Genomic DNA, 27,433 nt, shown 5'->3' on the forward strand with positions numbered 1-27,433 from the left:
GTCCCGCTGGCTCAGCGCAGGCTCCTGGCGCTCGGATGGCTGCGCCAGCCCCTCACCCACCAGCGCCGTGGGGACCCGCAGCCGCGGGTCTTTCCTCTCCGAGCACGGGGGACACAGCGTCCCTTGCGTGTCCCCCTCCCGCCTGGGGACAAGGCCAGGAGGACACCGGACGGTGCCCAAGGCCATGCCCTCACCACCCATGCGGCAGCCGGGCAGGTGCCACAGGCAGCGGTGCCCCGACGGGCGGCGGGGGCGGGCGGGGGGCTGCGGAACGTCCCGCCCCGGCGGGGCCGGCTCCCGGCCGGCGGGACCACCCCCCCCGGTCCCCGCCCTCTCCTCCTCCTCCTCGGCGTCTCTCCTCCCCTCGCCCGGCTCAGTCGGTCGCAGCCATGGCGGAGGGAGGAGAGGGAGAGGAGCTGCTCCGCCCGCCGCTGCCCGCCGGCGCCCCGGGCCCCAAGCGCTTGTGCTCCCGGGCCTGCCCGGCGGGGGGCACCGGGGCCGTGCACCCTCGTTCCGGAGCCGCGGGGGCCGGCTCTGCGGGGCCGGGCGCGGGGGCCAGCGGGGCCCCTCCGGCGCTGCCCGGCTGCTGCCCCGCGGCGGCGGCGGGACCGGCGGGGGCCGCGGGGCCGGCGGCGGCGGCGGCGGGGCAGGGGGGCGGCGGCGGGGGCGGCGGGACCGGCAGCCTCCTGCAGCCCGAGTCGCTGCTGGACGCGGCGGCCAAGCGGGTGGCAGGGAGCTGGGCCTTCGAGCGGGTGGAGGGCCGCTTCCAGCGCATCCCCGAGCCCGTCCAGCGTCGCATCGTCTACTGGAGCTTCCCCCGCAGCGAGCGGCAGATCTGCATGTACTCCAGCTTCCAGCCCGGCCGCGCCGCTGCCGCCGCCTCCCCCGCCAGCGCCGCCGCGGGGGGACCCTCGGCCGCCGCCGCCCCCGCCCCGGCCGGCGAGGAGAGCCCCGCCGCCGGGCCCCCGCCGCCCGCCGCCCCCGCCGCGCCGCAGGGCGAGGGGCTGCCCTTCCGCCGCGGCATCCGCCTGCTGGAGACCGGCGCGGTGGACAACGTGCTGCAAGTCGGTGAGTGCCGGGACGGGGCCCCCGGGGGCTCGTCTGTGTCCGTCCCCGTCCCCTCCTCCCCATCCCCTCCTGCACTTAAGCCTTTTGTCTGGCGCGGTTGTGGTTTGACAGGAAAATCCTGCCCCGGGGGCAGGGACTGCCGTGCGCTCCTTCGGGAAGATGCCGGCTTGGGGTTTGAGGGGGTGGGAGGGCGAGGGTGACCTCCCCCCGCCTCGGGGGGTGCGTCTGCCCGGGGGTCACTGGCAGCTGCCCGCAGCTTGGACGCCGTCCGTCCAGTCCGAGGGGGAAAATAAAGACCACCCCTCTTCGCCCCCTCCCTCTCTCCTCCGCAAAGTGCCCGTCGGGGGGTTGTATGGAGGGCACACAGCCCTGCTGCCCTCCCCGACCCCTCAGCCGCTGTCCCTCTCGCGCCTCAGCCCCCCCACCCGCACTCCCACGGGGGTCCTGTCCTTTCCACCGGGAGATGGGCTTATAAACATAATGCATCTCTCCAGCAGCTCCGAGCGTTCTTCTTTGTCCTCTCCATCAGGGGCTTTCCCTTCTTGGAACATCTCTAGGGGTGGCATCAGTCCCCGCTTTCCTCTTCGTAGCCCCTGCACGGGCACGTCCAGCGGGGCCGGCTCGGGGGGAGCGAAGGGAGCGGTGGGGGGTGACAAGTTGGGTGGACCCGCGGGTACCACCGGTGACCTGGCGTGATGCGCGTGTCGGGGTCGGATGCGCACGGCCTTCTCACTCTCGTTCGGTGTCGAAGGGGCCGTGGGAATGACGATGGGAATAATGGCATCGTGTTTTCTCTCCATGGGCAGGTGGCTTTTGTGTGCGCTGGCGGAGGGGATTGCTGGAGAGGAAATGTTCCTCTTCCCCTGTCCTTCTAGCCCCTGTCCCCATCAGAAATCCGCATATTTTTAAAGAGGAACAAATTGGGGTGTTTTACATAGAATAAGCCGCTCCTCGTTGTTATTGGAAGGGATTGAAATGCGCGTTCCCATTAAAATGACATTAGGCGAGAATTTGTTTTGCAAATGCGAAATGTAAATTCATTTTGTGCCAGGGTATGGCGTGAATGAGTGAAGGGAGGGTGGTTTTTGTTGTAAGGAATGGGTAGTTCGCTCTGTTTATTTAAAGAGCCGTTCTTCCTTTTGGGGAAAAAAAAGCTGCTTAAAAAAATAATAAAAATCCCATTTGGTACAGTTTACATTCAGAGGAGCATTATCAAAACATTTTCCATTTGAGATGTGAGAATAGGAGGCAGCAGAAGAATTCTCCTCCCACCTCTGAGGACATGCAGTGAAAATTCCTGAAGCACAAAAGGTTTTTCTCTGAGGATATGATTATAGCCTTTTTTTTGGCGTGAATTAATATTTTGTAAGGGCTGCGTTAAGATGATTAATTATTCTGTTTAAAATACTGTGAAACTCAAAACCAAATTATTTTTTTAGAAGGAGAGGAGTAGCTCTTCAGGAACTTTAAAATTAGGGGGGAGGGAAGATAATAGCTTGCTGAGGGTGATGTTTTAATGACCTGCCCACCAAGGTGTGGATGCAGTGAGCTGGTGTGGGAGTGGGAGACAGAGGTCACGGTTGCCTAAACCCAGGACTGGTTCAGTACAAAGGAATTTTCTTTTAAAATCAGTTTTTAAATTTATTTGTCTTTGGAACATAGCTTTGATGAGCCTTTATCCAATTCTGTGAAGGATGTGGCTGAGCACTGGGGTCAGGCGCATGCAGGACATAAAGCAGAGCAGTCCCATCCCAAAGTGATGTCCAGTGCTGGACATGGATATCCAGCATCCCATCTGCCCTGTCTCCCTGCACTTCCTGCTGCTGCTCTTGGCGAGCCAGAGAACAGACAGGATGGTCCTGGCTCTGGTGTTTCATGTCCCCCCCGACAAGTCTAAACCGTCTCCCCGGCTTTGAAACCAGAGCTTGTGCTCATTGTCCTCGGAGCCATCAGCTTTTTAGATGAAGCAGCGCGTTCTGGAAGCGCTCACCGCAAAGTCGGTGGGTGATTTATCTCCTGTTTCCACAGTCCGAAAGGGGCGTGCGGGATGCTCACCATGGGAATTTGCCTTTGGAGCTGGTGGGAGGAAGGTTTGGGTCTTGGCTGTAGTGTGGATCTTCTTCACATGGCAGTGGGTGGGTGACGTGGGGTCAGACACCTCTGTTTTTGTCCCAGGAGCAGCCACGTCACAGCCTTGCAGCCCTGAGCTGGAGGAGGAAAATTTACATCAAACAAAAGGCTCTGAAGGGCTGTGTTTATAGACGGCAGGCAAGGCTGAGATGTCCTCCGCCAACTTTCCACATCCATCCTGTGGATGCCTCTGGAAGGTGAGGTGGAAGAGCTCCAGCTACCAGAGACACAAACACTTTGTGGCTGTGTGTGTTTGCAATTAAGATAGGAACTTGGGAACCATTATGTCTTGGGAAAAAATAAAAACTCCAACCCTGGCTTCCTTGATGCTCTCCAGCAGTAAATCAAAACTACTGTTCCTCTCTAAGGATCCCTTTAACGGACACCACCGGCTCCTGGTGCCATGACCTGAGGTTTGCACAGTTGAGATTTTCTGTTAATAAAGATCAGATGTTTATACAGTTGTGTTTCTGACTCAGACCTGTGAAAAAAATAGGGACAGTACAGATGTGAAATTCCTTCTCTGTGTGGTTGGAAAAATCCTTTTGAAAAATTGACAGACAAAATCCAGGAGGAATGACCTTCTGGCAATGGAGGATGGTGTGGAGGGGTAAGGGTTGTGCTTATGGGCACAAAGTGCTTCAGGCTCTGGCTCCTTCGTGCTTATAAAGCTGGCAGGTCTGAAAAAAATATACATGCCACATTATCAACCAATAATTCCTTCATGCTTAGTAAAACTTAAACGAGGCTTAAACCCTGATCTCACTGGAGTCATTAAATTGATTTTTTTTTTTTTCCCTGCTCAAAGAAAGATCTTGGATGTTGAACACAGGCATCTTTGTCTTCTTAAAAACTGCTTTATTATTATGTGTACAGATCCCGTCTTTGTGTGTGTGTGGTGTGTGGGTTTTTTTTCTTTTAATTTTTAGACAAATGACAAAAGCATGCAGGAAAGGAATGCAGAAATGCCAGGCTTAATATAAAGCATGCAACTGCACTGCATGCCGGGAATCCTAAAGGATACAAAACCTTTAACGACAGCGGTTAATTTTTAACAAGTTCACTTGCATAAATATTTATGAACAAAAGTTTTTACACTATTATCTCTTGGGTTTTTGGAGAGAGAAAAGACCTTTGGTGGATTTTGACAGTAAGCTGTGATCTGGAAGAACAAATTCATGTTTCTCGCCTGTGCTCCCCAGTATGGTATAATATGGTTTGCCCTCGAGTGGTCTCGGATGCTGATGGGTGGGCAAACGTCCCGGGTAGTTTTAGGGGGGAATTCTGCTTTTTTATTGGTTTTACAATGACTTTGGAGAGGAAGCATCGAGCTTTGTGTTGTTCTTTGGGTTGTAACCAGCCGCTTAGGAACCTACACGGTATGTGCTCCTTACCCACAGATAAGCCTTTGTGCCCCGATGGGAAGGTATGCGGTCCAGCCATAAGTACATAGGCAGAATTTACTTTTGCTGTTAGAATAACAATGAAGCAGGGCTTTAAAATGCTCTGGGTTTGTAAACACTTAGAGGGAGCCTGTTTCTTTCAAACCTGCAATTAATTCTGGATATTTTATCTGATGCTTTGCAGGTCAGTCATGAGTACCTTCCCATGTTTTCTAGTCTGGTGTCTATGCTGGTCATGTAGGTGCTGGCGTTTTTTTAACCTTGCTTCAACAGCCTTCTGACTGGGCAGAGGTTAAGCAAGTCCTGATACCTGGAAATGATACCTGTAAATGCATTTTAATAGGAGTTCAGATTTGGAAGCTTTTTATTACACTTCAGTTTTCAACTTGCGTTGGTCTATGTTTGTAAGGTTGCCTGTTGAAATGTAGCTTCAGAGGTAAAAATACCAATGAGTTCCAATGTGGTTGAAACCACTTCTAGCGTTTTTTTTTTCCAAACTATTTTTAGGTTTTAAGCTTCTTTTTTTCTTCTCCCCTAAAAATGCTCACTTTTAGGCAAGCGTTTGGTTTCCTGCCCCTGTGACGTGGTACAGAGCAGAGTATAAATTTATATCCAGTGGTGTGTTGCTTTATAGAGCTGTTTATTTTGGGGAAAACACTTTGATGGGGCTCTCTAGGGTGAATTGTGGTTGCTTTTGTTTTGTGTAAAGACTGGTCTCCTCCTGGGTCTGGGTTTAAAGCTGTATCCGGCAGGAGCAGGTTTGGAAGGAACGCCATGGGATGTGAAAGGGTTTTTCGGATTAAATCATGGTGTCCTGTGTCTGAGTGCTGCTAAGGGAGTTTAATTTTTCTGTATCCTTTTAGTTTTTGTGTGGGATGCTTGTTGTACAACATGTATCCAATTTGCTAACTAATTTTTACTTTGTTTTTCTTTATGGGTAGATTACTCGATCCTACCCTGTGTATTAAAATACTTTAAACCACATAAAAGGAGCTGGCAGAGGTTCATTAGCCCTATCATGATGGCAGCTCTTGTACATTTTAAATATACATTAAGCTCTTTAGGTTTCTAATTATTTTTTTCTTAACATATATGATTAAAAAATGTATTATTAGGCATTAGAACTTACGACCTGTTTATTGCTGCTCCCTCATAGGTTAGATGTTTCTTGAGCCTGTTCTGGACTGTATTATAGAAACTGAAAACTAAGATGATGAAAACCACCAGAGTTTCTTGCTGGTAGTGCAGGGAGAGCTGGGATGACAGCTGGAATTTTAACCTTTTATTTTAAGCAGATTTATTTATTGGCTTTTGAGTCTTTTTCAAAGAATATAAACAGATCCTGTGAGGCTGGGATGTCTTTTGAACCAGGTGGTTAATTAAATGATACTAACTTAGAGGCCAGGGACCTGAAAAATGAAACACAAGAAATAAAATATTTAGTGTTGGCTTTAAGAATAAATAGGTTTGAAACATTTTTCAGAATATGAGTCCTAGTTTCTGACTTGAGCTGGCAGTAGGAGTTTGTTCTCAGCTCACCTGTGCTTTATAAAGCTTAGTCTTGAGCTTCCAACTTGCGTGTCATTCACAGCAGATTTTCATTTTGCTCACATCTAGGGAGAATATTTTAGGAAATATTTAACTGTGCTAAAACTGCAATAACATAAACCACATGTGCCTGCTTGCTTTGTTTTTGAAGCTTTGTGTGAGGGAATGTGCTTTGCTGTTATTTGACGCTCGCTTTGATGTTAGATGTTTTATGATTAGTCCTTCAAACCTCAGATAGGACTTTTGGAAAACTTAAATGAGCTTGTCTGTCTGATAGCTCTGCAAAGTCACATTTAGCTGTGAATTGTCTTGTGGTGTGTCAGCTTTTAATTTTCTTTGAAAAGAAAAAAGTTCAAAAAAAATTAACTTGGTAGTATTAGGATGGAAGAGTTTGAGAGCTTATGTATTTCCTTGGCATATACTGGAACCTTGCCCTGGAGGAGGACCTGGTCCATGGGGGAGGTGGAGTCCTTGGTGGTTCTGAGGTTATGTCCTGCTCCCCTTTCCCAATGGGAGACCTGCTTCCCTGGGCTTAGCTCAAATGAACAGCATGGCCGACTTGTACTTGCATTTATTTTTCAGGGGTTTTCCATTTAGGTGACATGGACAGCTTTGTGTTTAGTAGTGGTGTTGGTTTTCTCCTGCTGCTCTTGAGGCTGGGAGTGGCTCATGTGGGTGAGGAGCTGGGCATGGTTTTTTAGGGGAGCAGCAGCATCTCTTCACCCTGTCAAGGTGGCCAGGCTTGGGAATTTTCAGTGTGAAGCTGAGGCTTGTTGCTGCATGGTGCTGCTTTGTGCATGAAGTGAGTGAACTTTCTTCTGGGACTGGGGGGGTTGTGCTGTTTCTTCCAGGAGTGTGAGGCTTTGACTTTGTTCTTCTGGCCATTCTCTGAGGAGCCAAACTTGTGTAGCATCCTGGGTGAGGTGGTGGGGAAGGATCCTTTGCTTTTCAGGGCTTGTTTCTGCTAGTGGGGCAGTGGAAGACACCTGGACAGATGGGTACTGGGATGGCCTCCTGCCTTTGCTCAGCAGGAGTCAGGTGATGGTTGAACCTGCTTCTCTGTTAATATCTCCATCTGTGTCTGGTGCCGTGACTTTATTTTGCAAGTAGGTGGAGGTGTGGAATATCTTGAAGGTGTTAAAAATGAACTTGTAATATGTCCTACTGTATGTTTGATGCTGTCTTGAACAGGTTGTGTCATGGCTTTCTCATAGTCCTGGTCTTCTGGGGATGAGAGGAGGGGAGGGAAGTGACTTCTCTGGGTAACTGGTTCCTGCCTCTGCTGAGCTTTCGCTTTCTCTGGCATCAGCATCAATAGAAATTGATCTGTTTTCCAATGAAAACAAAAACTCAAAGACACCAAACCTTGGCTGTGCTAATAAGTGCAATAGGACAAATCTAGCATCTGGAGCCAGGATGTGGGATGGCAGTGGGGAGCTCTCCCTGTCTGCCCACAGAGCTGCCCAGGCTCTGGAGATGCTGTCCTCCACGCTCAGGAGAGAAGTGCTGAGCCCATTGCATTTTTCACCTGTATTCACAAGGGTTTGATATATGGGCTTGACCCCCAAGTTCTTTTGTGCTTTTGCTGCAGGAGTTGGGAAAAGTCCTGATAACATCTCACAGAGAGACACAGGTCCTTCAAAACCCCTTCTTGGGGGATGTGGGTAGGAAAGCATCTTCATGGTTTTAAAATAAAATGTCCCAGAAATAAAATGCATTTTTTCAAAGGCTTTTTTCTTTTTTAATCCTGATGTTTAAGTATGAATAGATTCCACTTGGTTGGTATGGTGGGTGTGTTTTAATAAATGCTGAGGATTCACCTGTGCACAACACCACCACATTTCTCTCAAAATGGATTTTCTAGTGCTGCGTTTTAAGAGCATTTGCTTTTTTGTCTCAAGCTTATGGCTTAGGATTTTGTGCAGGATTGGGGTTAGTCCTTGTAAAATGGTGCATTTAAAGTAATGCACAAATTAATAAAACCCTGGGCTTTTACTTGTCGCATTGTAGGTGCGTGTTGCCAGGGATTTTTCTTCTCTTTTTTTTTTTCCTCATTAAAAGCAAAGACATGAATGTGCTTAGGAAGCAGATCTACTGGGATGCCAGCTTGGAAGGGTTGCATGTGGATATATTGGTCCAGCTTGTTGTCTGCAAATGTCCTGCTGCTGTTGCTCCTGGGTTAAAATGGGGCAGGGGGGGTCTGTGTCCCCCTTGCCATGCCCTGCTTGTCACTGATGCCTGTAATGAGCTGCCTGCACCTTCACCACCCAGCTCGTTTGACCGGGGCTGCTAATCATTATTGAGCTTTGCTCAGCAGGATGCAGCGTGGTATCTGCCTGGCTGCTGTCCTTGCACCTGGAGACAGTGCCAGTGTCCCCACAGCTGCTGGAGTGGGGGGATTCCCCGTGGGAACACCGGAGGTCTTGGTGTCTGGGACCCTGGCAAGGTCAGGGCAGGCTGTGCCCCTGGTCTGGATGCTGACCAGTAGCCCTGGCCTCTGTCCTTTGACTGATACCAGCATGTTGGTGACTGCTTTGGGACCCCAGTCACAGGCATTCCTTGTTACTGGTGCTGTGTGGTGTTTAAAGGCTGGGGTGGCAGGAGGTGTTTGATGCCGTGCCTTGTGTGGTTGCCTTGATGAAGATGAGTGCCCTGTCAAAGGAGTGGCAAAGCAACAAATGCTTCCTGAGATAAATAAAATTTCCATTAATGAACTACAATGGCTTTGGGTGCCAAATTAAAAGAAGTGTGTCTGGAGGATGAAAAATAAATGCATTTTCTGTCTCACTCACTAATTCTCATATTTCTTGATTTTCTTTATCATCAGAAAGACATTTTTAATTTTTTTTTAAAGCCAGTTGTGTTTATTTTGGTAACAGTTCATTGGCTTCTATGTGTACAGAAGCTTTCTCTTGAAAGTACTGAAACTATATTAAAAGTGCTTTTGGCTGTCATCTTTTATTTTGCTTCTCCTTAGTTCTTTTCCCAAAGCTGGATCGTTGCTATATCAAATGCTCTGAAACTGTCTGGTAGCATTTTCCCTGCGGTGCTCCGTATAAACTGGAAATAAAAAGCGAAGAAATTTCAGGATTTGGATTTCTGCAGCTCTTCCCCCGTGTGTGTGTGTGTGTGTGTGTGTGTGTGTGTGTGTGTGTGTGTGTGTGTGTGTGTGTGTGTCTCATTGAAGTCTGAGCAGCTGTCCCCATCCGCACAGCCCGCTGATAGCATGCACAGATCTGTTTCTTGTGATTAAAAGGAGAAATAATTCCCCAGTGTTCAGAGAGGGGCTGGGGGGTGAGTGAGCACCCAGGGAACAGTGGGTCTTTCCTCCTGCCTGCCTCTGCTTGGCCCAGTGACCAAGGGAGCTGGAGCCCCTGTGTTTGTCCTTGTGGCTTTGTATCCCAGCCAGGGAAACATCCCATGCCGTTGGTGGTGGGCTGTCCTGCTGCAGCATCTCCACCCTGGGGTGGGCTCCTGCATCCTGCTCCGGCAACCTGCAGGGGCCCCGTGGTTTTTATTCTTTTCTGAGGGTGTCGAAACATTTCGGCGGTGCTGCAGCCGCTCACTACCGGCGTGCTTTGAAAAATGCCCAGCAAGTGTCAAGCATCTGTCTGTGAAGGGGGAGGAATCCCCCCCCGTTATTATTTTCTCCCGATTGTCCTCGCTTGGTGTGGCTTTGGCTATTATGGGTTTGTAAAATAGAACTATATATGACCTTTTATCTTACAAGAAATAGGTTAAGCCATTTTTAAAGAAAGTGGTGGAGTCAGCAGTGCTGCTAAGGAGATGCTTTCGCATGGTTGATAGGCTGTGAAGCCGCTCAATGGACTTTGGTTTCAGAGACAATATCTGTTTAAATTAATCTTTGTCAGATACATGCCACTGCAGACAATTCAAATTCCATTTGCTTTCTGATCTCATAACAAAAAAGCACCTTACACTGGTTCTTTTATCGGAAAATTAACTTTTGTCTGTGTGTCCTGGAAACAGGGGTGGCATAAAATCTAGTTAAAAGGCTCTGTTATAGGAGGATTCTGTTTCTTTGTACAAGGCAGACTTTTTTTTTCCCTTCTTTCCCCTGTGTGCATTTAAAAAGAAGACGAGTGTTTGAGATAGATTAAGGAGAATGCCAGCAGATGGACTGATTCTGTTGTTGCTGCTGGCAACCATCTAAGCAGCCATTTTGAACAATGCTGATACCGGGGTACTGATAACACAAAGATGAGGATGGGATAAATATCCAGCTAGTCCCTTTCTCCCCGCCTGCTCCTCCTCCCTCCCTTTCACGCCGCTGCTGCAGCCCTGTTATTAGAGAACCCGATTGTTTCCAGAGAAATGCTTCATCCTCTTAGCTCGGCTGGTGGATGTCTAGCATTGCTTATCTTCTTGATTTTCCTCATGGTTGGTGGAGATGCTGGCAGGTCAGCTTCTCCCAGGAGTGCCCACAGCATTGGTCGTAAGTGGAATGGGATGTACATTTGGGTATTTTGCAGTAGCAATGCTGTTTTCCCTGCCCCAGTAAAGCATGGGGTGGTTAGTCCTTCCCTTGTAAGTAGAGACAGTTTCCTTCCATTCTTGTGCACATTTTATGTGCTTAGTTACAAAGTGGGGGGCATGAGATTGAGATCTCCTTTATGCCAAAGCAATTAGCATGGGGCAATGATTGTGAATTGAGAGCATCTCCATTGCCTGGTCTCTCTATCCCTTTTTGCCACTCGTGGCATTGTCTTGCTCTTGGGTATCTGGGTCATGTTCATCTCCTGGACCTGCTGCTCTTGGAGTTTCTTAAGGTCAGTACCAGTACCAGTATCTCTTTGGCCTGCTGGATTTTTGACCCTGGAATCGGTGGCCTTCTGTCTCTCTGTCTGGTTTCCCAGCTCCAAGGAAATAACCCTTTAACTGATGAAGAAAACCCAACCAAGCTTCATCCTCTCCTAGCAAACAACAAAAAGGCTGGTTTGTGTTTTGCAGTTGGGCCAAAATGAGCACAGGGCTGTTCAGAGAAACCTACTGTGCTTTGCACTGAGTTCAGTGTGGGGTAACATGGTCCTGAATGTGGGATCTGGAGAGTTGTCTGGGTAGCCTTTAAATGTTCCAGGGGCGCTTAAGGTGGGCAGCAATAAGCTGTGTATTCTTCTTGCCTTGCACAAGTCTGCAGACCATGGGCTGAAACTTTCATCCTTTGACATTGCAGCACCTCTTAGAACTTTAAGGGAGGCAGTGCTCTAACTGCAGCTTTTGGTCCTATTAAAACTTCTTTGGGTTTAAAAAATGTACAGATAATCTCAAATCTGTGTAGAATAGAATCATGGAACATATATCTAATTATACACAGTAGATGGAACTTTACTGTAAAGCAGCAGATGTAAGGATTAAAAAAAGGAGCTGGGCAAGCATTTTATGGCTTTCCTTTTTAATTTGTCCCTTGTGTTTGGTATGTTTGAGGCAAAAGTTGCTCCTTTTTTTTTCCTTTTGGGAAGTATCTTTTCTGTATTGAGCCTCCCCTCTTTTAAGCCTGCCTTATTTAATCTGTAAGATGTGGACTTGCCATATTTGAGGTACTTGCTAAAACAAGGAGCATCTGGCCCGAAAGTAGAAAAATCAGGCTGTAAATTCCACTTGGAAATGTTGTCATGGTGTGTTGGGAAGTTGTTGAGGTCAGCTGAGCTCTCTAAAGATTTGGACTGAGAAGCTGAGGGTCTCACTAGGTTGTCTTTGAGGTTAGCTGGCATCACTGACAGATGCTTTTAGTGCACTCAGAAGGCTCCAGTCCCTGTGTTGTCCCCAGTCACCTCCTTTTGTGGCTTCTGCTATGTTGCTTCACCTTGACTGGCCTCCTGTTGCATTAGGAGATGACTTCTGGAGACTGGAAAATGGATGAGGGAAGAAGTGCCTGTTTTAAGCAGATACCTTCTAGGAAAGGTGATGAGTGGGACAATGGAGTGTGCTCTTCTGTCCCTTTGGCTCATGATGAGGTCAGACCTCAAAAGCTCTGGCAAGTTTTGGTGGAGAGGAACCGCAAACCAGTGTGTGACAAAGCATGATGGTGAACTTGGGTGGCTTCTAGTGTGCTGCTTCTTGCTCACTTGCCACCTCTGTGGAAAATATTACTCACCCACAACAGGCACAAAGCCAGTGCTTGTGAGGATGACCAAGAATGAGCAGTGGGGTTTTTACAGTACTTTCAAGCTATGCCCTCTGAAATGGGGCAGAGTGGAGCTTAGCCCTGTTCTTTCCCTGAACCCCTGGATGACATGGAAGGGTACATTGCCTCCCCTTTGTAGAGCTCTCTTCATCTCCTACTGCTCTTGAGCTTGACTCAGTCTGCTTTAGCTTCAGGGGACCCATCCCACTACATAACATTCAGGTTCTTTGGCTAACCCTCCTCAGGAGTGCTTGATAGCAGCCAGCTGTTTTGAGATTGAGGAGTATATTCAGTGGTTTATGAGGCTGCTGATTTCATCCTGACCATATTGTTGGGGGCATATGGAAAGAGCGAGTATCTTCGTCTGCATCACTGTCCACTTTGAGTCACAGTCCTCATACAGCTCAATCATCCATTGTCTCTAAAATTCATTGCAGTGACATGGTTTGAAAGGTTCCCATGTGCTGTGCTTTGCTTAAGCTGGAAGTTATTTGCCAGTGGCTCTCAATGGGCTGCCTTCCCTGTGGGGTATCTCAGAAGGAAAGTGGAGGTGTTTTACAACTGGTGCTGTACTTGCTGGGAAAGGGCGCAGAGGGAAATTTTGCTCTGTTATCTTTCTGTCTGTGTTATGATGAAAATTTTCTGTGACTTAGGCTCTGAAAAATCATAAAAACTGAGTAAAACCAGACAGGATACAGGTGAATGGGTAGTTGTTTCTAGTCATGCCTCAGTTTCTCAGCATTCCCTATAGAAAAGAGGGATGTGGAAGGATGACTTAAAGGGGATTGATGAACGATGCATTCCCTGTATCTGAAGGAGGCACAGGGTGCTGGTGATGTTTTCCCTTGCCTGCCTGGTTTTTGGCTTGTTTCTGGTGGCTCCCAGCTCAGCCCAGAGCCTGTGGTGCAAACACTGTGGGAAGGCCTGATGCCCAGGAGGGTTTTTCCCCCACCCGTTCCCACACCCACACAGAGGTAGGCCACACCAAGGTTTCCTGGACTGAGGTTTGATGAACCATTAACCTAAAAATGCCCTGAGTAGGAAGAAAATGTTTCCAAGGCCTAAAAATCTTGCAACGCTTCTGAAGTGGGAATGGGAGCTGTGGTTTGCCTAAGCAACTTTTTGTGCTCCTGGCTCTGCTGTGAGCTGGCTGTGCTTTGTGGGTGCAAGGGTATGTTTGGGATCTTGCTGAGATGGGAAGGCAACCCTCCAGGGCTGGGTCAGCCGGAGGGGCTGCCTTCCAAGCAGATGGCGTTTTGGCGTGAGGCTCAGCAGGTTTAAGACAGGATGTCCCTTTACTCCAGAGAGCTGAAAGTATTGAAATAAGTAACAGGCTGGGAATGTCTGAATCCAGTTATGAATTCCTGGGGAAGAGGATTTGGCAATGGCAGGATGTCTTGTGGGCAGGCTCTGCACTGGGGGTGGGGAACGCACCTCACTGTCCCGTGGGCTCTGCTGGGAGCCAGGTGCTGGCAGGCCAGCTTGGCTGCAGGAGCCCCTTCCTCTTCAGGACATGCCAGGTCCAGTTCCAGTGCTGAAGGAGACCACTGGCCTCCTTATTCATTGCTTCTTCTGTTCTTCAGTGAGGGGAGGAGCACCTCACTGGAAAGGTGGGCGCTGTGGTATCAGCCTGACATGGCTGTGTGGGGCTGCGGTTGTTCAGCTGTGGCTGTGGTGTGGTGGCACAGTGAAGTAGGGGTGTGGTGGCTCTGGGGGTGGCCCAGAGGACGACCTGGTGGCTGCAGTGTGTGTGAAACTGGAAGATGGGGCTGCCCAGGGAGGTGGGCACAGGAACACATGGGTGGGGGGAGGTTGCTTTTACTCCAGAGCTGTGTTGGTGACTGGGACTCGGAGCCTGTCTGTCATTGAGTCCCAGTGGTCACATTCCCGAGGGCTTTCCTAGAGCTGCCTCGACAGCACGGGTGACGCTGCAGCTCAGGAAGGAGCTGTGACAGCAGGATCCTGACCCTATTTTCATAAATAGTAACAGCATCTCTAAAGGCTTCGAGGGCTTGGTTGGGAACGGAACGGCCGGGTTCCCCTGTGTCTGGCAGTGGTCAGCAGCAGATGCTTGGGGAGGAGATTAAGAAGCGGGGCTGGAGCAGAGGGATGCTTCCCTGGTGTGAGCAGTCTCTCCAGCCAAAGGGCTGCCCTGGCTCTTGGCTGCAATGTGGATGCAGAAGGAGATGGTTTGTGACAGCAGCCCTGGCCCCACATCTCCTGAAGCACTGGGATTATCCCTGAGCCTCCTCAGGGCGTAGCATTCCTGCTGTGGGCGTCAGGATGGCCCTCCCTGGCATGGACTGCTGGCACTGCTCTGGGAGGCAGTAGTGGTGCAGCACTGGTGGGGCTAAAGAGGCTTTTGGAGAGACCAGCACTTCTTCACCCCACTTCGATGCCATCCTGAATCTGCAGGCTGAGGTTTGGGACAGGAAGCAAAGGTATTAAGAGCTGTGGATTTAACAAAGTGTGAGGAATATGTAGTAAAGAAAAAGGTGCAGTAGCACCAGTCTCAATTTTTTCCTTTCTTATTACAATCTTCTAGATGGTTTGACTTTGCTAAATATTTTAGCACTTCTCTAATTGTAGGACAAATTAAATTCCCAGTGCTAATCTTTCAACAGAGTTAGCAGTCTGGAGGCAGCTGCAGCTCTCTGAAGGGCTGCCTCATCTCGGGGTGCCTGCTGTGTGTGTCTGGCTCTTTCTGGGATGCCCAAGGTTATCCAGTGAGGAATGGCCCCTAGTGTAGGGATATTTGCTGGAAAGAAGCAGAGCTCTTCAGCCTCCTGGTTGCAACTTTTTAACGCGTGGCTTGTTTGCTGTGGGTTGCAGTGGAATTTGTAGCCTGCTATGGAAGATGCATCCAGAGGATGTCCCATGGACCACTTTGGATGGAAGAGCTGCTGCTGGGTAGATCCTGTGGGATCTCTTTGCCTCATGGGTTTTGGGCAGCATTACTGTATTTGGAACATGAAGTGCTCTCAGGAGGTTGGGTGAAAGGTTTTCCTTGGTGTTCAGGAGAAAGTGTTTTTTCTTTAAAAGGGTAACTTGGGGTGAGAGAGAAAGAAAGAGAAGCAGCCTAATCTTGCAATTTAAATATATTTAAAGATTCCTTCTGTTTAAGTTTGCTTCCCAGCCTTGATCAGAAGGAAATGCTGTTAGCTACAGAGTGGAATAAATCGAGGGCACCCTTATCTGTGCAAGATAAATTACTATTGTTTAGGAAAGACACTCCAGGGATTGAAGAATTTAATTAAATACACAGGGATTATGAATATGCATGTAAATTAGACAATCTAGATATGACATGGCTACAACTGCAGGGAATTGTTCAAACTTAAAAGTGTAATCATTCTTTTTATCGGGGTGTGGGGAATGGGTAACAAATGAGAAGATTCCCTTTCCCATTTCCCTCTGCCTCGGCCGGTCTCAGGTCATTAGGCAGTGGGAATTACCCGTCGCGGATCAGCCCTCCAGAGCCCGCAGAGATGATGGCTGGAGCCTTTCTCCACCCTAATGAGCCACTGCAGGAGCTGAGGGAGAAATGGGGGTTGTGGTGAGGGGCTGCCACTGCCATGACCCAGATAAGGGGTTTGGGAGGGTGGGGGATGTGATTTGCCTTCTGCTGAGGCAGGGGAGGAGAGTGCTGTGGGCAGGGTGCGCGCTGCAGGCTTGCTGCTGGCTCTCCTGGTACCTCCCCCAGAAAGAAGGATGCTCTCCAAAGGCATGGAAACATACATGCTTTGGTTTCAGAGTGTCTTCCTAAAAATCAAGGGGCGAGGGAGTGCAAATATTGATTGGTCAGCTTTTCTGCCTTTTTCTGGTAGTTTTATAGGGGTGCAGCCCTTCAGTATGATCACTGCTGTCTAGAAAGCAGTATGGAAATCACAGAATTGTTTTTTAGAGACTAAGATCAATGTGAACAAGAGAGGAGAGACTGAAATATTTCTTAAAAGTCAAGACACCTGAGGAATTTACAATGAAATGTGGGAATGTGCTCGTGCTGCCCTCTCTGCCAGGTCTGGGCTCTTTGTAGCATCCTGCTGATGTTCTGAGCCAAGGCAGGTTCTTCAAAGGACATTAACTGCAGTATGTGGTGCTGCCTTGAATGTGTTTAATTTGCAACTCTTAGAGGTGACATCTAATAACAATGCAGGGAAATATTTTTCTTTTTTTCCCCTGTGTCTCCTTTGTTTGACTTCACCTCCATCCGCTCGGTTTCATTGTTCTGCTAAAATCAGATTTCTCTCTAGTTTGAGTCCAGGACCTGCAGGTGAAGAAATAAATTGCTACAAGCCCCCCAGCCTGTGAATTATATGTAATTTTTAAAATAGGCAGTGAAATGTGCACATGATCTGACTTTGAACTTGACTTGTTTTTATAAAGAAATAGAGAGACTGGATCTTGACTAGCTGCTTTTCCTCACCTTTCAGGTTTTTGCTTTTCAGTTGGCCAGAGCTGGATGAGATGGATCTATTCTGATGGCAGGTCCCCATCGGGACCCCCACAAGCCAGGGGCAGGAGCAGAGCTGAGCCCCTGGATGGCTTCCCTGGGGACCTGGGGGTGATCTGTAGGGCCAGACCCAGGTCTGCTCTGGGTCACTCCTCCACGGGTAGAGCACCAGCTTCTCTCACCTCCTCCACCCCCATCGAATTGAGGCCTTATGGTAATCAGGAGCTCAGTCCTGTCCTGTTTGAGCCACGTGGGAACAATTCCTATTTATCACTTTGAAAAGTGGTTGATTTTCCAACCCTTGGCTCATGGGTTCTGATTAAAAAACAACAAAGAAAGAAACCCCCTACATCTGACAATGTGAAATATTTAAAGCCTCCACACTGCACATTTTTTTCAAAAATCTTTGAAGACCTGCTTTTTATTTTTGTCAAGGAAAAATATAATAGGAGAATATTTGTATGGGTGCACAAGTGCATAGAGAGATTTGAACCTTTGTAGTAAAGTATTTCTAATAAAAATTTAATGTCCTCAAGACAGTGTTATGGCAGCTCATTACTACTAAAGGTCATTTGAAGAGTATTGATCCTAAATGTTACAGCCGAATGTAAACTTTGACTGTTACAGTTATTAATGTGTATTTATGATCTATGGGATATGTGTAAAGGGAAAATGAGAATCTAAACGGTATGCTGAGCTCATTTGCTTTAGGATTGCCAAAGGCTGAGTTCATGCAATTCACCTCGGTTTTAAGCATGTCTGTCATCTTTGTGTTACATGGATTGAACCTTATTTATTTTTATTTTTTTTTTTAGCTGGAAAAATCCTTTAGTCCTGCCCTAGAAAAGGAATACGTTCTTGAATTTTTGGTCGTGCCCATGACACAGCCTGAGCTTTCTATCTGTGCCTAAATGTATATTGGGGAGCAGTGTTTTGCATTCAGCTTCCATGCTGACACAGAGGTACCAAGGGCTGAACTTTGTGTGTGACTGAGTTGCAAGCATAAATAGGAGCTCTGAGGTTTTTAGAAGGTTATGCCACTGAAAAGCAATAGTGTTTTTTTTTAAAAACTGAATTAATAAAAAATGTTAATATTGTATACTGAGAGAACGAGTGGTACTATATTTATATTTTTACTATACTGTAATGCACCTATGTTTGCACATTGGAGGCAGAAAGGCTGTATTCACAGGGAATTTTAAGGCTCTTTGTATTAAAAAAAAAAAAAGAGAGAAAAATAGACAAGAAACCTGTGGTGGTAGGAGGAAGATAAACGGTGCTTGTGATATTTCAAAGTCACATTAATCTTTTTTTCTTCACTTTTTTTTCTCCTTTTTTCTTTTAATGTATGACTTTCTCCAGGGAAATTGTCTCCTCATGACTGCAGCGGATTAATGTGCACAGATCAGCTCCTGCATTATTTTTCTGTTTTGACAGAGTGGTGATTTTTATATGCACGTCCCTTTCTGCTGAGATTACAGCCCATGTTCTTGGAGTTTGGAAGAGTTCCCTGCCAAGGAGTGGCAAGGAACAGGAAGCAGCCGTTTGGATGCACGGTGTTAGCAGGAAGCTCTCCGTGGGTGCGGAGGCTGTGGGTTTGGTGGTCAGCATGGGAGCCTGGTGGAGGTGGGTGAGGGTGAGTGCCCACAGCCAAACCCTGCTGGACGTGCTGGGACTCGTGGCACAGGGTGCTCTGCCTGGTGCCCTGAGGATGCTGATGTGGTTTGGTGAGAATTTGGTGCTGGTAGCGAGGTGTGGGCATCCAGCAGTCAGAGGAGCCAGTTTTGGATGGGTTTGTGACTGCATTGGGAGTCCTTCAAAAGATCCTGCTGCTGTCTAGGCTTGTTGATGTCAGCTTATTTATTTTAAATTGCAGTTAAATATATGTTTTTCTGGTGATCTCTGGTAAAGTTTTGCTTAAACAAAAACGGGACAACTGAGCACACTCTGGCAAACCCATGGGAATGGGACAGGTTTGGCCTTTCTTCTCTCCCTGTGGCTCCCACAGTATCTCTGGGCGCAAACTTGACATTGCATTTCTGATGATCATTGCATCCTGTTTTTAATGGTTTGTCTAGACAGTGCTGACATAACTATGAAAATACTTTGGTGACCTAGTCTAGAATTAGTGCACATGAAGAAATCAGCCCTCGCTTCTGATGTTTGCAATCAGTTTGAATGACTATACTGGAGCACAGCTTAAGAGGGAGGCAGATTTGGAGTTGCTCCAAAGAGCAAGTCGTGAGCAAAACACATCCAAACAAACCCATGTGCTAAATATGAATTGTATAGGGACAATGCCAAAATGCAGGTTAGCCACAGCTTGCCTTGGGGCTGTGTGACAAGTTTATGGAGTCTGGTGTAAGGCTGGAGTTCCCCCTTGAATGGCCCAAAGTTTTTCTGGGAAGCACGTAACCCAAACTCTGAACTTGGGCTGTGTGATGCTGTGCCTTGTATTTGGAGAAACTACGTCAGCATAAAAACAATGTGTTCCTTCCAAACATCAGCTGTATTGTTGACAATGCCTTGGATTAGGAGTTTGTAAACTTTGGGACCAGTGGTGTGTCCAGTCAGTTAGCTCAGAAATACCTGGCACATCAGTGCTGTGACTCTCAGCAGTTTAATGGCACTGGACTTCACTGGGCCTGGTTTTGAGGCCAATTTGTGTAGCACTACCCCCTCCAGAGTGCGTGACCTGCCTTTAGATTACTGATCCCAGATATTTTAAGATAACATAAGCCTCCTGAGCTGTAGGGACTGTGTGGATATTTCTACAAAGAAACCCATGTCCGGTCATTTGCTGATGTGGTGAGGACTTGGACACCCTGGAATAAGGGTGAAACTGGAGAGGTTCTTGGTTGTAACAGCAACAAAGCTGTGGGAAAGATTTGGTTTTGGTGGGGGTGTGTGGGGCCACCTTAGTGAGCTGGATTGCTGCCCTCGGACGGGACAACAGCGCATTCCCCATTCCTGTAGTGCAAGGAGGGAAAAAGGAGGCAAAATATGAAATGTTGTGTTCATTTGTAGGGAAAAGGAGTCTGGCAGAGCAGTACAATGGTTCTAGGTTTCATGTTTATCTGGGTAGCACATGGAGGCACTTCCCAGATGTGGGAAAGCTGTCTACTGCCCCCAAGAACTCCCTCTCTGTGTAGGAACGGGAAGAGGTTTCCAGGCAGCATGAACAGAGAAGGAAGAAGAGGACAGACAGAGTGTGTACAGGGGTTTAGCTTTCTTTAAGGTTGAAGGAGAGGGACGGCAGTGCAGGTGGAGCCAGGAGCAGAGCCTTGTGCCAAGGCTCTTTGGGGGCTTGTGGGTTTGTAGGAATTTAGAATGGAGGAGTCCATCCAGTAAGCATGAAGTGTTGCTTTGTTTGTCCAGCAGCTGTTTTTATTCTTGGATAGCTGTGTGGAAAACATTGGGGCTGCAAGTGTCTTGGTGGAGAGGGGCAAGAGCAGGAGCCCTTGAGCTGGGCAGTGGGCGTAGGGTGAGGGCTGGTATGCAGTGGAAGGTGTCCCCTTTGGTGTGCTGTAGGATTTGTTGATGCAAATGCCTAAAAATTCTCCTCTTACTCTTCTTCTGCCTGGAGAAGCCCTAGGGCAAGCAAGAATGAAGAAAGATGGCCAGTGAAACCTATGGATGTGACCTCAGTCTGGCACTGAGGAGGGCTGGAAAGGTCTATCAGGTTGATATCTGCAGGAAAAAGATGTGTGGATTTATTGAGGAGGGCAATTAGGGATTTGAACAGCTTTCTGAGAGACCCCTCCTGCTGCGGATGGTTGGGGGTTGTGTGTGTGGGGCAGCACTGACCCTGCATTGTGCAGAGGGAAGTGGTGGATCCAAGTCCATCTCCCTGCTGCCCTCCCTGTCTGCACTGGCATCTCCCTGTGTGGGGACAGCAGTAGGGTGGAGGATATGTGCAGATATGTGCAAGACCCAGCGTGCAAGGGCTTGATGCCTGATGATGGTGCAGTGACTTTCTGTGCCCTTGAGCCTTTGCAGAAGCACCATCGCAATAACCAAAGGCAGCCGGTCATGACATTTCGAGGCTGGTGGGGATCCTGGCCTGCCTGCCTGATGCTGTTGGAGGAGGTGTTTCATGACTACCATTAGTTACGTGCTTGAAGAGGGAGGAAACAAACCTTTACTGAATTGAAAACCTTGTGAAAAGGTCACACTTCTGAAAAGCTGCGCATTTTAAGACTGCTCAGCTCTGCAAAGCTGCCTTTGAACTGGAAGAGTGGGAGTTTAACACCCCTGCGACAGCTCTGGGCGTATTAAACCCACAAAGCAGGAGCTGGAACCAGCCTTGGAGTTTAACTCTTGCCAGGTGTATGGCCTCACAAGGGGAGAGAAGCCTGGCCCTGGTAGGTCTCCAAGGAGAAGCAGCATCAGTGTGAACCCATCTGCCACACATTAGAGTATCCACTTGGGAGGGAAATGGTGCAATTGGGGAAAACAGTTGTTACTCAGAATTAGTGGACATGTGAGGATACAGCTTCCCAGGAACTGTGCTTCTACGGTGCCAGTGGAAATACTCAGGTTTTTAAATTAAAAGATAGGGTAAATGTATTTCTTCTTGGGTTTGGCTGCTATATTATGTTCGGTCCCTTCTGTCTTGGACACTCCCGTGTTTACTTCTATGTAACAAAAATGTATCTCTCATAGTTCTTCTTCTTGGTCTCTTTGGGTACCTGTTTCTTCCTTGTTCCTGTAAATAGCCAGCTTCCCAGAGTGCCAGCACCCCCTCTTACTGTATCTTCTCTCCTTAGCTGTGGCAAGGTTTGCTCACCCCAATGAACAGTGCTAGAGAAATCACTGTTTATCATCACCAAGCTATTAGCATAGGTAAAATGTTCATTACTGGCTATTAGTTTGAGACTGTAGGTGCTAATGGCCCCATTCCAGAGGGCAGCAGGCACTTGCAAAAACCCACTGGTGAGCAGAAATTGATTGCTATTGATCAATCAGTCTGGGAGCACCAGACTGATGTTTTGAAGAGGATTTATTAGTGCTTACAGGGCAGCTGCTCCCTCCTTATCTTTTGGACTCTTTTGAAGATTACAGATAAGGAACTCAGACTGTTCCTGCCAAGTCAGGACCCAGTCAAGTGTGCTGGGCATGGGTGCCCTCACCCTCTCAGCTGGAAGTTGCCCTCCATGCCTGCACTGTGAAGCACAAAAGGTACCTTAGCCCATGGCCAGGGTCTCCTCACACAGGAGTGTGAATGTGTCAGCGATGCATCCTACATCCTAGTGAAGTGAATGGGACCTTCCTTAGCCCCTGAATTCCCTGAGCTGCGATTCTTTGCATCCCTAGTGCAAAGTGAACTGGAGAACTGCAGGGAGAATGTTTGCTGCCATGGATCAAGGCCATGGTGTTTCTGGAGAGCTTGCTCTTTTGTGGTCATCTCTAGCTGAGATGGTCACCTGCTCTTCATTGCTCTGTGTAGACGCTTTGGGAATGTGATGTGTGTTCTCCTTACAGATGTTTTTGTGCAACACAAGTCCATAACTGAGCTAAGGCAGCAGTGAGCTTGCAGATGGTGCAGGTTTTGGTAGCAGTGTCTGTAGGCAGCAGGAGAACCGCAAATGCTGAACTGGCCATCTGAAAAAACAGTTTCCTGTTGTCTGTGGTCTGCTCAGGCTCAGAGACAGAGTGATCTTGCAAATCCAACATCCCACCTTCACTGTGTAGTTTGTTTTTTTTCCTATGGCTGGTCCAAGGGAGACTATGCTGATATTCCCAATGCGTGTAAAGTATCCGCTGCTTCTGTGCCCTTTCCATTCCTTCTCAGCTGAGACATGTCTCAAGGTTCTGAAAGAGTGGGACAGGATTGAGAGGAACAGGAGATGCTGCAAACAGAAAATGCTGCTCACGATGTAGCCTGATGGCTTATGGTTTTGGTGAGAGCTCAGGGCATTGGGAAGAGTACAAGGAACGGTGTCTGAAGTGAAGACCTGCTTAAAACCAAGAGAAAAGAAAAACAGGGAGTATGAATGGTTGGAGTCCAAGCAAGCTTGACCTCTGCTTGTCTGTGCTCAATATCTGAACCACTGGGCACCCTGTCCAGTGGGACCTCTGACTCCTGTGTGTGAGCTGACGTCATTGTAATTAAATTGTGCCTACCTGGCTTGGATCCTGCTGGCATAAGGGATTACTTTGAAGAGTCATCTGTGCTGCATAGGCTCTGGGCTCACTGCTTCTTGTATCCAGCACAGGTTTTCCCACAGTGCATTTTCACTTCCCCCCACCATTTGCAGTTGCCTATCTTTACCTGCATCCCAGCGAATGAGGCGGGAAGCAGATCTGAGAAAAGGCAGGGTGAAATGCCCAGCTTTGGGTACCCCACTAAATACTGCTTGTGTCTGTGTGAGGCTGGGACTGTTGCTTGAGGGTCAAGCCGTGGCAGGTGAGCACTTCTTGCAAGTTAATAAATCAATGGTGTGCCTTTCCAGGCTGCCTATTGCGGGCCAGGGAAGAATTCTTCACGGCAGTGAGTCACCTGTTTGTGGCCCTCTGGCAGAGGGACTGCTGTGCTGCCTCCAGTCTGCAGCCCTCCCTGTTCAGACACCATGGGCTGGAGAAAGTGCTGATGCAGCCTGCAGTGTCTGAAACACGCCGTTGCCATCTGCCTCCCTGATGGAGTTGGAGCGGCTTCTTTTTTTAACCTGAGTTTGCTGAGTCTTGACTAATTAGCTGCCTTTGGAATTTGTAACATAGAAAAATGCCTGCTAAGTTTGGGATGGAGTGGGGGTGCTAGGGCACTGTACAGTCAGAGGTTTGTGTTTTTTTTTAAAATGAAAGAAGTCTAATTAGAGCAAGAACAGATATGCAGTAGTCTGATTGGCTTGATTTCTAAATTTGAACCCCAAAGGCTTTGCTGTTTCTGAACTGAGTGAAAGTGGTCATTTCTCTAAACTGTGGCCTTACCTGGTCCAACAGTTCAGTGTGTTTCCTTAGGGGAGGGAGGTCATGTCCTCTTGCTGGTTTGTGGGCTGTCTGGGGAGTCCCCTCAGTGTGCCACTTTGGAGCAGGTTGTCAGCGTGATGGGAATGGGTGCGAGGTGCATGGGGATGTCCATGGTGGGCTCATACTGTGTTCCAGGCCTGGTTGGAGACTGTCTGTGTCTGTATTCCCTTTGCTGAGGATGAAGATGGGCACTTTAGGAATGATCTAACTGGAGAGGGAGGGTCCATGAGCAGTCAGGACAGAGGGTTTTGTTGCTTTAGTCCAGAGTAGGGCAAGATCAATCCCGACTAAGGTGGCTCAGGGTGGTTGATCTTTCAAGACTTCTTCTGTCTGTATGACCCACAAGGTTCAAAGACTATCTCTCCTCAATCTTGTGATCGCTCAGCAGGAGTGATTTGGAGTGTGGTGGGAATGTTTCTAGGCAGGGGAGGAAGTCCACTTGCTGTGGGAAGGGAGCACCATCCACCCTGGGGTTGGCCCCAGACTCACATAAACAGTGTGCCGAAGCAGCCTTCACTGCTTTGAAAGGAGATCAGCGTGTGAGGTCCATCTGGCACTTTAAACAAGTATGTTTATTTCAAAGTGAGCAGGCTTTTTGATATTTGGGGTTGAATTGCCTGTTTGAACCCGTAACAATCCTCTCTGCTCTATCCTGTTTCTCTAGATCTGCCGTTGGCAGTGGGTAGAAGGGCACTTCAGGGTGATGGAATTAGTTTTCCTTCATTCTGGGCCCAAAAATTCATCCAGTCTTATCTTAACGCAGATCTTCAACTTGTAAACTGGAGTGACAATTAGATGATGCCTGGGCAGCAAACCTAATAAGAGGTCAAGCAGAGCTGATGTTTCACCCTTGCCAGCAGAATAGCAGACCAGCCAGCTGAGACATCCCTTCTCTAAACAGCTTTGCCATGCTGACATTTTGCAGCAGCTAAAATAAATAAGCTCTTCTCCATTTTTACCATTGTGAGATGTCTTTGCTGGGCTGGGAAGCATCTTGGAGCTTGCTTCCCTGGCTGTGAGCTGTTGTTAGGGGCTGATGCAGATCCCAGCTCCTTTTCTTTCTACTCTAGTCTGTGAGCAGAGGGAAGGTGCTCTGCCCTTCTCTGCCTATGCTAAGGCTTCTCTTTCTCACCTTTCAGATCTCCTCCTGGATTTCTATGAGAAACTCATTCTTTTTGGAAATGAACTTTTAATATTTGGTGCCCCACTTAAAGTCATGGGGGATACTGTGGCTTGGGGTGCGGTAGAAACAGTTTCTTTCTGATTTAATGCTCACTTGATGTTCTGATGTGTATTATTAATTGCAGCCACCCAAGAGTTGAGGGGGATGGTCTTTGCCCTTAAAGGTTGGGATGTTTGTGCTGGTGGGACTTGTTTGTGTCCCAGCTGCTCTCTTCCCCATCAGGGCACTAAACAGTTTGGAGGAGACAGTCCATTCCCCACAATCTTTAGCTGGTGAATTTTAGTCTGGAATTCCATTCTGTGCCATTGGACAAAGAAAAGGAGCCTGTAAAAATGCAGAGTGAAAACCTTGTCTCCTGCTATTTTTGAGAACTTGCCTGTAATTATGCGTCCCTGCTGTGGCATGTTAGCTTAGACAAAACCTACACCTGGCAGGAATATTAGAAGAGAAGAAGTTGCAAATGTCTCCAACATCCAACTTCCTGCAGTACCTTTTAGCTTGGCTTGTCAGTTGTTGATTGGCAGGAGCTACAAGAGGAACAAAAGCATATTTTGCTGATGCTGTTGTGGTAGAAATTTAGTATCCTTCCTTCATTTGCTTCTTATTTGCTTTTTTTTATAGTTTGTTTCTTTTTTCAAATATCTGTTTCTTGCTCCCACCTCCCTCCTTTTCCAGCTTTGCCATCTTTCTGTTGTCTGTCCTGCCCCAGTGGCTGTGGTCTGAGGGCCTGAAGATTAGAGGATTACCCTAAAGGATGTGCAGAAGTGGTCAGGCTAAGTAATGCCAACCTGTTTTCAGGTGGCTGATGTTCTTGCTATGGGAGCCCATCACCATGGGAAAAATGTACAGAGATCTGCAAACATGAAAGGGTTGAAGATGTTGTGCTCCTGTCTCTTCACAGCCTCCCATGGTGACCGATCCAGCTGGGCAGTGCAGGGAATAGCCCTGTTGAAAAGTGGGAAGGACATGGGCCACCTGAAGTAGCACCAAGGTTGAAAAATACCCAGCACATCGGAAACATAGCAAGGATTTTTTTTTTTCCCTGAAATCTTTGTGCTTTAACCAAGTACTGGACCAATATGTTCTTTAAGATGTGGAAGCTCAGAAGATGACAAATACTCCAGGACAGTGTGTGGTGAGCCTCTGTGGGTCAGATGATGGCTACTTTGACACAGGCAAACCCCATAGCAGGAACAAAGTGGAAGATACCAGCTCCTCCTTTCCAAGCATACTGGTACCAGGTGGTTCCAGTTCTCGGGAGAGCTGAGGAGAAGCCAGGAGCTTGGCTTTCTGCTTGTGATGGTTAATGCTGCTGTAAAAATCACATTCTTGGTCACTTGGGAATTGGGATGCAGTAGTGTCTCCAAAATAATAAACGACTTTGAAACTCAGAATGAGCAAGTGTTATAGATTATGCTTCTCCTCCACTTTCTTCTTTTTGTCTAAACCAAATTCATATTGCAGAACTTAAAAAATATACAGTCTAATCTCCCTGAAACCTAAAACCATTGATCTTTCCTGTAGGGCTTCATGAATGTGTTTTATTTTTGCAGCGTAGCTGTCATCTTGAAGATCAGTGATTAAAGTAAGGCTTTTTTCCCTAAAGCCCCATTTTTATCTGCTGGTGAGGCTGTGGTGAAGCGTTGAATGGGTGCAAGATTCATAGCAACCCTTGTATCAGGAAGCAGAAATTAGTTGTTTGTTTGCCACCACATACCTACCTCACCATCAGTGCCCTTGGTAATGTTTATGTTACGTGACCGTAATGTTCTGGGAGGGGGGGGAAAAAAGACACTTGGGGTTGAAAAAAGGCTTGGCTGCATATAAATATTTTTTTGTTTGAAGCCCATCCAAACAAAACCAATTTTTAAGCTGTTTTGGGCTGTGAGAAAGTATGCTTTTCTCCTGCAGATGTAGATTGAGTGTTAAAATACTTCGGCTGATGTCCTCACAAGGACCAAATCACTGGGAAAGAAGACAAACCAATTAAATGCTGGAATGGAAAGCCCTTGGCGGAGAACCTTTGCCTGTGTGTGATGTGAAATTGCTATAAAATACATAGAGGTACGTTGGCAAAGAGGAAAAAATGCCAGTTGAGGGTTGAAGAGTGGATCCATGCCATTTTGCACTGTTAGGATGTCATCACACATGCACAAATCTGCTCCTGTCATAAATTGGCCTGTTTGATCCTTTTCCTTTCCAGAAAACTAAACAGAAGCGTGTGTCCCAGCTGGGAGCGGAGGAAGTTGGTTTTTGCAGAGTTCTTGTTCCAAGCAGGAGAAGAGCTTATGCACAATGGTCTGCATCTTAAGTTTGCACATTTGACACTTAGCATCTGTCCAGCATACAACATGGTTGTGTAAGGTGTCCTGCTTAATAACCAGGGGGAAATACACAGTGCTAAGACTCATCCTTCCTGTCTCTTGGGGTGGATGTGGGATACTTATCCCAACAACAGGCAAACTCATGTTTGGTGGTTTCAGGGGCTTACTTCTTCTTGGAGCCTTTACTTTTAAGAGGAATTTTACTTGATT

At 47.8% G+C, this 27,433-nt stretch overlaps 1 protein-coding gene across 1 annotated transcript in view; it reads left to right on the forward strand.

The window, feature by feature from the left end:
* The first annotated feature begins 374 nt into the window (after window positions 1–374).
* Window positions 375–27,433, forward strand: part of ZSWIM5 (zinc finger SWIM-type containing 5) — a 97,996-nt gene continuing 70,937 nt past the window's right edge. The window contains exon 1 of the mRNA XM_059853939.1: window positions 375–1,068. Coding sequence (XP_059709922.1) covers window positions 390–1,068 — 679 coding nt within the window. The 5' untranslated portion in view covers window positions 375–389. The remainder of the gene's footprint in view (window positions 1,069–27,433) is intronic.

This window comes from Haemorhous mexicanus, chromosome 9 (assembly GCF_027477595.1).
Source record: "Haemorhous mexicanus isolate bHaeMex1 chromosome 9, bHaeMex1.pri, whole genome shotgun sequence".
Lineage (NCBI taxonomy): Eukaryota > Metazoa > Chordata > Aves > Passeriformes > Fringillidae > Haemorhous > Haemorhous mexicanus.